Source organism: Nicotiana tomentosiformis, chromosome 1 (genome assembly GCF_000390325.3).
Source record: "Nicotiana tomentosiformis chromosome 1, ASM39032v3, whole genome shotgun sequence".
NCBI lineage: Eukaryota > Viridiplantae > Streptophyta > Magnoliopsida > Solanales > Solanaceae > Nicotiana > Nicotiana tomentosiformis.
Window position 1 is genome coordinate 120,665,566 of NC_090812.1, and position 15,749 is coordinate 120,681,314.

General features: G+C 42.1%; 1 protein-coding gene across 1 annotated transcript; it reads right to left on the reverse strand.

The window, feature by feature from the left end:
- Positions 1-14,909: 14,909 nt before the first annotated feature.
- On the reverse strand, positions 14,910-15,530 carry LOC138909045 (uncharacterized). Its single transcript, XM_070200076.1, has one exon. It carries the CDS (start codon positions 15,528-15,530, stop codon positions 14,910-14,912), a length of 621 nt encoding a protein of 206 aa, XP_070056177.1.
- Positions 15,531-15,749: the final 219 nt, after the last annotated feature.

The window sequence follows — 15,749 nt, forward strand, 5'->3', positions numbered from 1 at the left end:
TTCATCTCTGCTCTCAGATCCACTCGTAGAGTCTTCCTCATCGAAAAGCAAAGCTCCAATATCGTCCTCCAAAACCTTCGCATTATCGATATCAGCCATGAGGTCAAAGCCACGAGCATGCACCTCCTCAAGAGTCTCTCTTCGAGGTGCTCGGCAACACGAGACAACCTAACCTCTGCAGCATAAGAAATTTCCTTTGCCCGAGTTTTAGCGGCTTCGGCGTCAGCTCGGTAGGAGTCCATGAGCATCTTTGCCTCGGATGTGGCCCTTGCAGGCTTAGCGGCCAATAGAGTCTCGAGCTCTTCAACCTTCTGGGCGCTGGCCAAGTTCTCCTCCTTCACACTTTGGAGTTGATGCTCAACCGAAGATAGTTGGGCCCGAACTGTTTTGTTTCTCCGAGACGAGACGGTCTATGTTCTCCTTCCACCCCAAAGTCTCTGCCTTTTTTTTATCTTGGCTTCCTCACGAAGCTGCTCAACCAGTTCGGCCTTCTACTGAACCTACAGGATTAAAGTGTTAGTTGCCAATATCAAGTCAATACATAATAAGCTCCCAAAAATTTACATTACCCGTTCAATTAGCTCAATCTGATCTCGATGAGCGTTTGCCAGCTCGACTCGAATTCTTACGATCTCCTCTTTGTTTTTGCACATAGAGGAGTTTGAGGGTGTTTCTCTACTCTGTAAGCTTTTTAAGATCAGCCTCACATCGGGCCAGCTCAGCTCGATACTTTGAAGACACTTATCGATGGAGCGTTTTAGCCTGTATAGAAAGAAAGGAAATCAGACTTAGAGAAATAAGAACAAACGCAAGCGTGGTAGCATGGGCTAAAAATCACTTGGTTCAAAAGCCGTTGAGCCTCATAAAAAATGAGAGATGCGTCAAGGTCGGAAACATCATCGACCCCTACGAAGAAATCACGAAATATATCGTCCCCTTCGGGGGCCGTCCCCATTTCGGGGGTTCCCATAGACCGGGCATCCCGAAATTGCCCCTCGGAGAACGTGGGACAGGGCGGCAAATCATCGATATTAATTGCCCTGAGAGAGTCACTCGGGGCATTCTCTTCTCTTTGAAGGGTCTTAGAACTAGACCCTTCGGGCATACCTGCGGGTTGCTCATCATGGCAAAAGGCGTCACCAATAGCCGATGACTCGGGGACTCTGTTTGGACCTTCCCCCGGGATCACCTCAAACTGCGGCTGAACCTCCTTGACCGTCATCAGCTCAGCAGTTATCGAAGCTTTGACGTTTTCCCTCTTCCAAGCCACCAGCAGGCAGTCGGCATCTTCTCCCTCCTCGTCCTCATCTCTTAGCGTTTGGGCTACATCGACAGATAGAACGGAGGGATTAGTCCTCCACTTTCGAGCCGTGCTTTTCTTGGGCTTTGGGGTATCTAGAGTCGAGGCCCTTCTCCTTTTCTTTGGTCGGCTTCGGGGCCTCCTCTTCCTTGAGGGGAGGCGGCCTCATGACAACATTATCTCTAAGACATGTATAAGAAGAAATCAAGTTAAAAAGAAGTATTTCACAGGAAATCATCAATCACTTATAGGGGAACTTACCATGATTTTGGCCTCCCATCGACCCTTGGCCAAATCACGCCACGAGCGCTCAACATACGAGGAGGTTAAAACCAGCTGTCGAACCCAACCTGTAAGGTCCGGGACTGCACCAGGAAACCAGGGGAAGCTGCACCATAAAGACGAATATAGATGAGAAAAGGTAAAGGAAACATAACAGGTAATCAAACATTATCGGTGAAGTTCTACTTACGCTTCATGTTCCATTCTTCGGGGAATGCCATCTTCTCGGTGGGGATTAAATCGGAGGTCCTGATTCGGACAAACCGGTACATCTATCCTCGGTCCGTGTCCTTGTCTATGCTCGAGAATAGCACCTTCGTGGCCCCGCGCTGAAGCCTTATGAGTCCGCCCTGATAAAGATGGGGGTTGTATGGCCTAATGAGATGATCGAGGGTGAAAGACATCCCCTCGATCTTGCTCCAGAAGAATCTGAGCAAAATGACAATACGCTAAAAAGAGGGGTAGATCTAGCCTAGGGTTACTCGGTATTGGCGGCAGAAGTCTATTATGACGGGATCGACGGAACCTAGTGTAAAAGGGTAAGTATACACACTTAAAAACCCTTTCACATGAGTGGTGATGTCCTATTCCGGGGTAGGAATCACCACCTCTTTATTCTCCCAGCGGCAGTCCTTTTTCACCTGCTTGAGATCGCCTTCGGATATCGAACAGATGTATCTAGACATGGGCTCGCATCGGCCAGGAACCGAAGAGGGTTTTTCGACTTTAAAGTCGGAAGTAAGTTCACATGGCTCGGGGATGCACTCTTCGATACGTGGCTCCGCCGGTGTTTTGCCACCGGCCGGCCGCGACGAGGAGGCCTTTTCTTCTTGAGGAACGGTCTTTGATGTTTTTTCCATTGCTATATGAGGTTTAAGGAAGGAAAATGCGAAATTTGCATTTTAATAAGAGATTGGCAAACGGAAACTGACAAAGTTGATGAACTTGAAGAGAATAGAAGAGCTTTTGAAGATTAGAAGAAGTTTGAAAGTAAAGTTTGAAAAAATTATGAAGGTGGTCTATTTATAATAGCCACTTTGACGGTTTGAAAGCGCTAGTGGCCGACCATCAATTGGCGTTAATTCATGACCTTGGGAACTGCGCAGACGCGATGCTTCAATCGCTTATGTCGCTTATGTCACGATATTGATGTCATAATTGATCGAAGTGTTAAATCGAAGTCTCAAATTCGTTTCTTCTCATTACACTCCAAAAAACGAGGGGACTATCTGTATACGGTCGAAATCGGGCATACCCGATTTCGTTGGTAGGAGAGTTGCCTCGAGGGTAACCTTATAACAGATCGGGCTCGAGCTCGAAGATAGAACATCATACCTGGAGATCGAAGTATCTATTGAGATCGAAGCCAGTAGTAATCGAGATCGAGTATGATTGACTTCAGGTAAAGCGTAATAACGGAATGGCGAGATATTAGTGACAGGTCAAAAGTCAGGGCGGAAATCCCGAAATATATCAAATCAAAGCAGTTATTAATGCCAATCATGGGATCTACTTCCGTTATTAGAGTTGTACCTTATTTAGGATTCTTCTATTATATAAAGAGGGATTCCATTCGCTTGTAAATACACATGATTCACTGATAAAAATATACATATATGCTGGTTTGTTTGTCTTACTTATTGTTCATCACTGCTTGTTCCATCCTCTGCTGTTCTTATTAACTAACCTCGAGACTATCTTGAATCAAGGTCGATGAATTGTTTGTAGACCGGTTTGATTTATTTTAGTGTCCAATTTATCCATTTAATTCGTTGTTTATCAATTAGTGCTGGTTTAAATCACATATCCTTAAAATCACAATATAAGTTTAATTGTTACTCAATTTTTAAGGTAAACAATAACTACTTTTAATTTTAGCAAACACGTAGATAAGCTGAAAATGACTTATAAGCCGGTCAACCCGACTTATAAGCTTAGCCAAATACCCTCTTACATGTACCAAACACAACGAATATGATCTCCCTTTTGTAACTCAGCTTACATATCTATTATTTTTTTTTGGTTTTCTATTCGGTGAGGGGGCTTGATTAATCTATACTGGCACCGCGTAAGCTTAGTAAAACGGGAAAGAGTTATATACTTGGTTTTTTTAAATTTTCAAAATTCGAACTTGAAATCTTTAGTTAAGGTGGGAGAGAGTCTATTCATCTCAGCAGGACCCTTTGTATTTTTCAACAGAACCCAGTTAGAGTTTCGAACCCCTGACCTTAGGCAGACGGCTCGTTTGACCACTACAATAGGAAGCGCCGAGCTACACATACAATTACTTTAGAAGTAAAGTTAATGGATCAAAACCACAAAAAAAAAAAATTCAAATAATAGAGATGCCGCTACCATAGCAAGCCACGAACTTGCCATCAGTGCAACCTCAGTCATGGCCTTTCACATTTTGTGGTTATTAAAAAGAAAAAGAAGAAGAAGAGGAACTTGGTAAATTTGAAATAGTACTCCTACTAGGTAAACTTTGATTGGAGTTCTTTCCTTTTGTTTTGATTTATTTTTTTGCGTTTGCTCTCAAAGTTCTTGGTTTGGATTGGCATTGTTTAGACGTACTTTATTATGAAAATGGTCCCAATTTGGAGATAAAGAATCACTACTTTTGGTGAGTAAACTACTGATGGAACAGTGAGGTAGCAAAGATCAGACACAAAGTGGTTATAAGGACCCATTTTCATTAATTTGGTCATCCTAACATCATCATGACATGTAGCATAAAACAACGACATCTGGTCTACAATTTGGTCTTTTTCGACTCCAGCCCAAACATATGGGAAATAAATAAGGTACGTGCCCCAATCTAAGAATATCTTAATGGCTTGAGTAATTCCTTTTTAACTTAATTATAGGCTTTCTTTTTAAAAAAGCAAAAGGAGCTAAAGTTGAAGAACAATACCTTGTTATAACTTGTAGAATATGTAATGGCTGAATTCTTTTTATGTGATTGTTTTTTAAAAAGAAAGAGGCCATCCATGAAATGAAAAGCAAAAAGAACAACTTAAATGTTAAAATGCTAAAAAACGATTAAAAAAAAAAGAGAAACACAAGAACCAATTATGTCTTACTTTCTCAATCAATATCATGATTATGATTACTCTTTATTTGTTTTCTATAGTAATAATTGTATCACTTAGTGTACATTGATGTAACAATTGCTATTGATTTTCTTTTCCGAAACTCTATTGGATTCAGCTATCACCTCCAGGGCATTAAGTGTCTAGTATCGAGGCATAATAAATAATATATAAATTACTATGACGATCTCGGGTCAAAGAAATTTACTCTTGTGACGCTAATTGCAATTGCACCTGCTGTAATTGTTTTCTGGAACCCTGCAATTTATTCATTCCTTTGTAATCTCCCTTTCACTTTTGTGTATGTGCATCATTTATGATTTTCTATCCTAGATTTGCATAAAACAGTTAGCCAGAATTATGAAAAGAAAAAAGGGACAAATCTAAAAATAACGTGTTATTTGTTAACCATACAAATTCAAGTAAGTTTGTGGTCACCAAAAAACTAATTAAAAGATCACCAATTCATCTGTCTCCGTTTGAAGATTTATTTTTTATCAGATGGTCCAATTCTTTTAAGTGAAAACGAATATAAGGGAGCTACAAACTTAGCCCGTTAGGCAGCTTTAGACCCCTGCCCTCTCTCTATCTCTCGTCAATGTGTCATATCAATTTTCATAAATTTCTTGCATATTTATTTTGAAGCGAGAGTTTGAGGCGGTGATGTTTACCCGAAAACGGATGGAGTTGAATTTGTACGTAGTTCTAAGGATATATGGTATAACTTAATACAAATCGTAAGGATAAATAGAAATACCAAATATGGATTGCAAAGAATGCTAAGTAAACAAGGTTGTAAAGAAGATGATTTTTAGGACTAAGCAAGTTGAATCAATTTATGAAGTTTAAAAGAGTAACTCTTCAATATAGGATAATATGGTGCTTGAATTACAATGTAAGCCAAAAAACTGCCCTCTACAGAAATGTAGCCATCCTCTTTATAGTGGAGGATCCTACTTTAGATATAATTAAAAATACATAGTGGAGAATCTATGATGAATCAGTTTTTCCATAATTTCCGCCGAGATTCTCTCCCTTAGTGTGTTCGCAACGGTTCTTGTCTGTGAGCTCGAGCTCAATCGGCCTCGGTGCTGGTCGGTGTCGCTTTTTAGAACTCGATGTGGACTCGGGATCAGGTGATGATTGGACTCGATCCCGGTTGGCCTCTGCCCTTTAAGCTCGGAATCATCTCATCATAGTTCGTTTCGGACCCGAGCTCGATAATGACTTCGAACTCGGTGTTCGATCTATACCCGAAATCTGAAGCTTGTTTATACCACCTTTGGAACCTATCTCGATATTACAAAGTCTTTCTTTGATCCATTATGTTTCGACCCCAATCAATCGTACGAAGGCCGAAATCTATTTCGACCGTATACAGATAGTCCCCTCGTTTCTCGGGAAAAATGTGGTGAGAAACGATATGATTTCTCAATAGCTCGATTGGATTCTAGGTTGACGTTCACATTGGGCTCGATCATGACGCATGTGATAGCTATCCCGCCGATTTAGTTTTTCAAGGCATTAATTGCATGTCAGACGGTGGTCGGCCACCGCTGATATTGAACCGTCATTGTTTCATTTATAAATAGCCTTTCCATCCACCATTCATCACTTTTACTTCTCCAATCTTCAGAAAATTTTTCAAGCTCTTTTTCGTCTCTTTTGAGTTTATTCGCTGATCTTTTACTCTTTTCTGCAAAATGCTTCTTCTAAAGCATCAAATCTTCATCACCTTCTTTAAATCCAAAAATGGTGAAGACATCAAAAATCATCCCCCAAAAAGAAAAAGCTTCTTCTTTCCCATCTGCTGCCGACAAAACACCGGTGGATCCACGGTCTGAGGAGTGCATTCCGGCGGCGTGTGTTCTTATCTCCGATTTCGAACTCGATAATGGTTCACCGGTTCCTGGCCGATATGAGCTCGTATCGAGATATATTTGTTCGATAACCCGGGGACATATCGAGAGGATAAAAAAGGATTGTAACTGGGAGAACAAAGAAGTGGTAGTGCCGTCTCCTGAATAGGATATTACTACTCGCGTGAGAGGGTTTTTAAGTGTGTATACTTACCCTTTCACGTTAGGTCCCCTCGGCCCTATTATCATATACTTTTGTCGTAAATACCTAATAACCCTAGGCCAGATCCATCCTTCCTTTTGGCTGATCGTTATTTTGATCCGATATTTTGTGAATAAAATCGAGGGGATGCCTTTCACCCTCGATCATCTTGTCCGATTATACCGTCCTCGCCTTTTTCGAGGAGGGTTAATAAAACTCCAACGTCGAGCTACCAAGGCTTTGTTCTTGAGTATAGATGAGGATAAGGATCGGGGCTGGATGGGCAGGTTCGTTCGAATAAGGACTTCGGACCTGATTCTGACCGAAAAGATGCCTTTTCCCGAGGAGTGGAACATGAAGCGTAAGTGTAATTCTGTTGTTATCTCCTACTATTTTGTCCTTTCATTTCCTTTCTCACCGGTATTCCCCTTTTGTGATGCAGCGGTTCCCTGGATGCTCGGCGCAGTGCCCGATCTCAAGAACTGGGTACGTGATCTGGTTTTGACCTCCTCATATGCCGAGCACTCATGGCGTGACTTGTCGATGGGCTGATGGGAGGCCAAAAATTACGGTAAACACCTTTCTCGTATCTTTTGGTAGTTCGAGCAAGATGCTTTCCTCACACTTTAATAAAATTTCCCGTATGTAGGTGTGGGCAAAGATGCGGTTTTGAGGCCCTCGTCCATCGAGGAAGAGGCTTAGGCCTCTGTCTCAAAGCCGGTAAAAGATAATAAAAGGAAAAACGCCCTCGTCCTTGAAGATCAAAAATCGAAGAAAAGGACGGGTCGTAAGCCGAACAAGAATGGCATTCCTTTGACCATAGAATCAGTTCTGCGTCTGAGGGATGAAGAAAAAGAAGAAGAAGAAGAAGAAGGGAACGACGGGTCCGCGCTGGCAGCCCGAACGAAGAAGACCACTAATGTTCCATAGGCAGTTGGATCGATGGTGGTTCACAAGGCTCCGCCTCGAACTGAGGATATATTGGAGAAAGATTCGGGCAGAGTCCCCGAGCTGTTGGAGATCGAAGATGGTCCCCATCGAAGCCAACGAATGGGGGATATGTCTGAAGGTACTCTCCCCGAATCTCTTCGAACCGAAGAGAATGCTCTAGGTGATTCACTTGGGGCAGTAGCAATCGAAGACTCGCCCACCTTCCCTGCTTTTTCCGCGGCGATTTGGGAAGCCCAAGCTTTGGGGCCCTCGAATTCGACAAGCCTCATGATGGAGAGGATCCTTTTCGTGATTTGTTTATTGGTGTCGAGGACGTTACCGGTACAAGTGACGCATCGGATCTTTTTCACAAAGTGGAGCAGGCTTTGGATCGGGTAAGCCTTAAATAATATGGCATTACCTTTATGTTTGCTTTTCTTTTCTAACTTCGTTTCTTTTTTCTTTTGCAGGCCGTGGCAGTTCATCGAGAATCATGTTCTCGGTACCGAACCGAGCTGCATCGATATGAGGCCGACCTTCAACGGGTTACGAAGGAGAGGAACTCCCTTAAGCTCCTCTTAGGGCAAAGGGGAGAGGAAATAAAAGATCTCCGAGCTGAGTTGGCCAAGGCTTACTAAGACCAGACCGATCTGTCCGAGCAGGTAATGATACTTTTAAAAGCCTATGGGCTCGATACCAGAACGATGGCTAATTGTTCGGTCTCACAGCTGCAGCATAAAATTGAGATGATTGGGAAACTCCATGAGTAGGTCGATGAGATAAAAGCGGAGTCTTTGAAGTGAAAAGAAGGTATGGATCGCTTTGCTACAGAGAAAGAAGCAGCCCGAGCACAATTATCATCTGCCGAAAACCAACTTCACAGTATAAAGGAGAAAAGCTCGGTCCAAGCAAGAAGAATATAGGAGCTCGAGGCTCGGTTGGCCTTTGAACTTGTCAAGGACGAATGTAACGCCAAAAAGGCAAAGGCTGATGCAGATGCACTCTTGGCCATCTATCGGGCCGACGTTGAAGCTGCCCAGGTCCAATCAAGAGAGGCAGCTGAGACCGCCGATACTCGAGCACATTGGGTCACTGAACTTGCTAAGTGTCGATCTCGGAAGGAGACCCTCGAGGAGATCCATGCTCGAGGTTTCGATCTCGCTGAAGAGATAAAAAGAGCTAAAGAACTCGAAGCCGATGCTGAAGCCTTGGTTTCCGATGATGACGATTATGATAATGATAACGATGATGGGAGTAAGAGCGGGTCCGAGAACGGGGGGGGGAACCAATAGAGAAGAGACCGCTCCCGGGGATAACCAAGAAGCTTAACCCTTAGCTTCTATGTTGTAATCAATCATGTAAACAATCTTGTATATATAAAAATATCTTTTTCTTTTGCCGACTTGCTTCTGTATTTTTTTCCTGCTTTGTGAAGATTTTATTCATGCGTTATGAATGTTTTCATAAGGATTTAGGCAATTTGATCGAATTTGGACTTCGTAGCCTTTATAACCGAGTGAGCGCCTATTCAAGCTTGAAATAAGGTAGCCCATAGGCTTAGTAGTCGAGTTGAGTGATTGTTTGAACTTGAAGTATGATGTAGCCCTTAGGCTTATTAATCGAGTGAGTCATAGTTTGAAGTGGAAGAGGTAACACACATACAAAATTACTATCTTGACTTTCCCAATACCAATACACAATCCACACTATGTTTACGGAGCCTCTTATAGATGTAAAAGAGTATAATGATAGTGCTAGCAACAAGGCTCTCGCTATACCTCAAAACGTAATACACACGGAACAAAAGATGCACAACCCCGGAATGAAGTGGGGCTCGCCAAATCTGCTGAGAAAGGGGTGTAATGCTATCAATGATCAATGTCACCTACTGCGGAACCACCTGCATCCATTAAAGATACAGCGCCCCCGGCAAAAGGGTCGTTAGTACATATAGAATAGTATTAGTATGAATGAATAAACACCCTCTCAATAGAACGAATAATAACACAAGGAAGGACAATCATTAAATCCATGTGAGGATTAAACAATACCAAAACATCAAGTTAGGAGCAAGATAAGTTTAAAGTAAATTTCCATATTTTAGGTTGGGAGATCTTAGCACCGATATAACACCGTGATTTTAGCACGGAGTACGATCACGGCCCGATCGGCTAGGCCGTCTCACCCAAAGACATCAACCACAATTACAATCATTATCTCAATCATTATCATTGTTTCAATCATAATCTCAAGCACAATCACCACCATGTATGCGGCATGCCGTCCGATCATGGCCCGACCGGCTAGGCCATCTCACCACAATGTCGTGTGAATCGACATCACCCTTTTTTAGAAATCATCTCATCCCAATAAGGGGGATATTTCAGCACATCAATCTCGTCCCAAATGAGGAGAATAATTACAATCCATTCATACACCGGCATGTGTAGTTTCAGGGTTAGGCCATTTTAACCTACCCTTCCTCGGTGACTAACAATGCTCCCAAAGTGTTTGTTATTAAAAGGATTGACAACTCATTTCATTATCTTTATATATATCATTTAGTTCATTGGCACCGATGGCCATAACACAATGTCACTCTTGGCATGTTGGCCGTGTTTCATATTTCATATTCATCTCTTTCACTTTCAACATTACCACAGATCACCAACAACAAAGCATTTTAATTCCGGACTTTAAGTCCACATATTGAACAAATAAGAATGTTAAGCACATTGATATTTCTTACACAATTTGACATAATAGCTTTCATTTGAATCACAATTTTAAGATATAGCATAACAAGAACATTGCAACTCATATTGAAAAGGACGGGTCATAAGCCAAACAAGAATGTCATTCCTTTGACCATAGAATCAGTTCTGCATCTGAGGGATGAAGAAAAAGAAGAAAAAGAAGAAGAAGGGAACGATGGGTCCGTGCTGGCAGCCCGAACGAAGAAGATCACTGATGTTCCATAGGCAGTTAGATTGATGGTGGTTCACAAGGCTCTGCCTCGAACTGAGGATATATTGGAGAAAGATTCGGGTAGAGTCCCCGAGCTGTTGGAGATCAAAGATGGTCCCCATCGAAGCCAACGGATGGGGGATATGTCCGAAGGGACTCTCCCCGAATCTCTTTCAACTGAAGAGAATGCTCTAGGTGATTCATTTGGGGTAGTAGCAATCGAAGACTCGCCCACCTTCCCTGCTTTTTCCGCAGGGGCGATTCGGGAAGCCCAAGCTTTGGGGCCCTCGAATTCGACAAGCCTCATGATGGAGAGGATCCTTTTCGTGATTTGTTTATTGGTGTCGAGGACGCTACCGGTACAAGTGACGCATCGGATCTTTTTCACAAAGTGGAGCAGGCTTTGGATCGGGTAAGCCTTAAATAATATGGCATTACCTTTATGTTTGCTTTTCTTTTCTAACTTTGTTTCTTTTTTCTTTTGCAGGCCATGGCAGTTCATCAAGAATCATGTTCTCGGTACCGAACCGAGCTGCGTCGATATGAGGCCGACCTTCAACGGGTTACGGAGGAGAGGAACTCCCTTAAGCTCCTCTTAGGGCAAAGGGGAGAGGAAATAAAAGATCTTCGAGCTGAGTTGGCCAAGGCTTACTAAGACCAGACCGATCTGTCCGAGCAGGTAATGATACTTTTAAAAGCCTATGGGCTCGATACCAGAACGATGGCTAATTGTTCGGTCTCACAGCTGCAGCATAAAATTGAGATGATTGGGAAACTCCATGAGTAGGTCGATGAGATAAAAGCAGAGTCTTTGAAGTGAAAAGAAGGTATGGATCGCTTTGCTGTAGAGAAAGAAGCAGCTCGAGCATAATTATTATCTGCCGAAAACCAACTTCATAGTATGAAGTAGAAAATCTCGGTTCAAGCAAGAAGAATAGAGGAGCTCGAGGCTCGGTTGGCCTCTGAACTTGTCAAGGACGAATGTAACGCCAAAAAGGCAAAGGCTGATGCAGATGCACTCGTGGCCATCTATCGGGCCGACGCTGAAGCTGCCCAGGTCCAAGCAAGAGAGGCAGCTGAGACCGCCGATACTCGAGCACATTGGGTCACTGAACTTGCTAAGTGTCGATTTCGAAGGGAGACCCTCGAGGAGATCCATGCTCGAGGTTTCGATCTCGCTGAAGAGATAAAAAGAGCTAAAGAACTCAAAGCCGATGCTGAAGCCTTGGTTTTCGATAATGACGATTATGATAATGATGACGATGATGGGAGTAAGAGCGGGTCCGAGAAAGGGGAGGGAAACCGATAGAGAAGAGACCTCTCCCGGGGATAACCAAGAAGCTTAACCCTTAGCTTCTATGTTGTAATCAATCATGTAAAAAATCTTGTATATATAAAAATATCTTTTTCTTTTGCCGACTTGCTTCTATTTTTTTTTCCTGCTTTGTGAAGATTTTATTCATGCGTTATGAATGTTTTCATAAGGATTTAGGCAATTTGATCGAATTTGGACTTCGTAGCCTTTATAACCGAGTGAGCGCCTATTCAAGCTTGAAATAAGGTAGCCCATAGGCTTAGTAGTCGAGTTGAGTGATTGTTTGAACTTGAAGTATGATGTAGCCCTTAGGCATATTAATCGAGTGAGTCATAGTTTGAAGTGGAAGAGGTAACACACATACAACATTACTATCTTGACTTTCCCAATACCAATACACAACCCAAACTATGTTTACGGAGCCTCTAATAGATGTAAAAGAGTACAATAATAGTGCTGGCAACAAGGCTCTCGCTATACCTCAAAACATAATACACACGGAACAAAAGATGCACAACCCCGAAATGAAGTGGGGCTCGCCAAATCTGCTGAGAAAGGGGTGTAATGCTATCAATGATCAATGCCACCTGCTGTGGAACCACCTGCATCCATTAAAGATACAGCGCCCCAGGCAAAAGGGTCGTTAGTACATATAGAATAGTATTAGTATGAATGAATAAACACCCTATCAATAGAACGAATAATAACACAAGGAAGGACAATCATTAAATACATGTGAGGCTTAAACAATACCAAAACATCAAGTTAGGAGCAAGACAAGTTTAAAGTAAATTTCCATATTTTAGGTTGGGAGATCTTAGCACCGATATAACACCGTGATTTTAGCACGGAGTACGATCGCGGCCCGATCGGCTAGGCCGTCTCACCCAAAGACATCAACCACAATTACAATCATTATCTCAATCATTATCATTGTTTCAATCATAATCTCAAGCACAATCACCACCATATGTGCGGCATGCCGTCCGATCATGGCCTGACCGGCTAGGCCGTCTCACCACAATGTCGTGTGAATCGACATCACCCTTTTCTAGAAATCATCTCATCCCAATAAGGGGGATATTTCAGCACATCAATCTCGTCCCAAATGAGGAGAATAATTACAATCCATTCATACACCGGCATGTGTAGTTTCGAGGTTAGGCCATTTTAACCTACCCTTCCTCGGTGACTAACAATGCTCCCAAAGTGTTTGTTATTAAAAGGATTGATAACTCATTTCATTATCTTTATATATATCATTTAGTTCATTGGCACCTATGGCCATAACACAATGTCACTCTTGGCACGTTGGCCGTGTTTCATATTTCATATTCATCTCTTTCACTTTCAACATTACCACGGATCAACAACAACAAAGCATTTCAATTCTAGACTTTAAGTCCACATATTGAACAAATAAGAATGTTAAGCACATTGATATTTCTTACACAATTTGACATAATAGCTTTCATTTGAATCACAATTTTAAGATATAGCATAACAAGAACATTGCAACTCATATTGAACATATATCTTTTGACACAAGGCATATTTGGAATAATCCATTTATAATGAACAACTCGGGACTTACAAGGATATTGTGGGGTTCAATTCTAAGAGAAGAGTTTAGCCAACATACCTTGCTTGAGCTTTCCTTAAGTTACTACAATGTTCAGAAATCCTAGCAATCCCAATCTATTTTAAGACATAATAGAATTGAACAAAAATTAGAAAAATATTCATGGTTTCATCTCATTTGGGCATTTTATCAAACACTAGGTATGCAATTTGACCACAAGGTGCTTCTACAAGATTTCCTTCAGTCCATAACCCATCAAATACTAAGAGTTTACTCATATTAACTCAATTACCTTTCCACCATCCTTATATTTACATGCAAGCATAAATAACTACTCTCATACCCAAGAATCACACTCCCAATCTCCCATATTCTGCCCAAACTCGAAATTGAAGACTAGGGTTAGAACCTTACCTCTTAGATGAAGACCTTATGAGTTTTCCTTGTAAATTCTCCAAGTACTGAGCAAGGATTTAGGAATAATTAGCCTAGGATTTCCTCCTCTCACTTCTCTCTAAAATATCAGATTTTTGCCTTCAAAATGACGCCCTAAGGCCTTATATTAAAATAGGGTCGGATAAGAAAATTTCCAAAAATGACCCCGATGCATCTGCGGTCCGCAAAGTGGACCGCATAATGGCCCTCCGGAACTGGGCAATTTTGCCCCACTCTGCGAATTGGTCTGCAGTCCACAGACCTATTCCGCGGTCGCATAATGCGCCGCAGAACTCCCTTCCGAAAAATTTCATAGTGGATCTGCGATAGGTTATGCGATCCGCGAAATGATTATGCGGCCGCCTAATGGTATGAAATTTTCCCAGGTATTTGTCTTAGTCTGCGGCAGTGCTACGACCGCATAACTGACCTCAGAAATGCTCTGCACTTCTAAAACATTTTTTCAACTCCCTAACGCACTGTTCAACCCAAAAAGTCTGAACCGCTCTCTACAATCATCAACGCATACGTCTACCCCGGCATCTCGAAACCTCGAGTTTTAGGTAAAATTTTACGGGGCCATACATCCTCCCCACTTAGGATCATTCGTGCTCGAATTGGGGTCAAAATTCACTATTTGCACCCAATGTGACTCAATTACTACAACACACACCAGCAATTCTAAAGTTTTGACTAACTTCCTAAATTTCCAAATATTTCGCCAGTCTCCCCTGTAATTGGGGCCTATCCACCTGCCAGAGAATCCCAAAAATAGTCCTAACAACATAACCACAACACAACGATATAAAATAACAGGGAAACAACACCAGCCACAATGCCATTTAACATTACATTACTAAGGAGGAGTAACCTCAACATGAGCCATACAGGGGAAACATAATTTATAGAAAGTTAGCTTTCAACATCATGGAAACAATTACATATCTATTCAAATAAATTAGGATATTTCTTCTTCATCTCTTCCTCGGCCTCCCATGTGGCCTCTTCGACTTGTTGGTTTCGCCATAATACTTTCACGGAGGCAATCTCTTTATTCCTCAACTTTCGAACTTGCTTATCAAGAATTACAACAAGAATTTCTTCATAAGTCAATTCTTTATTAACCTCAATTGTATCAATCGGAACAATGAGCGACGGGTCTCCAACCACCTTCTTCAACATGGACACGTGGAACACCAGGTACACTAAAGACATCTCTGGAGGTAGTTCAAGCCTGTACGCCACCTGGCCAATCCTCTGAATGATTTTGTATGGTCCGACATACCTCGGACTCAATTTTCCTTTCTTACCAAACCGCATTACGCCCCTTGTGGGGGAAACCTTTAAGAGTACCCAATCATCCTCTTTAAACTCCAAGTCCTTGCGACGCACATTCGAATAGGATTTTTGACTACTCTGAGCAATTTTTAACCATTTTGAAATGATCTTAACCTTCTCCATAGCCTGATGCACGAGGTCCGGCCCCATCAATTCTGCTTCCCCAGTCTCAAACCATCCAATGGGAGATCTACATCTCCTACCATATAAAGCCTCGAACGGTTCCATCTAAATGCTAGCATGATAATTGTTGTTGTAGGCAAATTCTATGAGCGGAAAATGATCATCTCAGCTACCCTTAAAGTCAAGAATACAAGCGCGCAACATATCCTCAAGCGTCTAAATAGTCCGCTCTGCATGCCCGTTAGTCTGCGGGAGAAAGGTTGTACTAAGATTCACCTGAGTACCCAAACCTTGCTGAAATTTATTCCAAAAATTAGTGGTGAA

Coding starts and splice junctions, on each gene's coding strand:
- LOC138909045 (XM_070200076.1), bottom strand. CDS start 15,530: ATGGAACCGTTCGAGGCTTTATATGGTAGGAGATGTAGATCTCCCATT.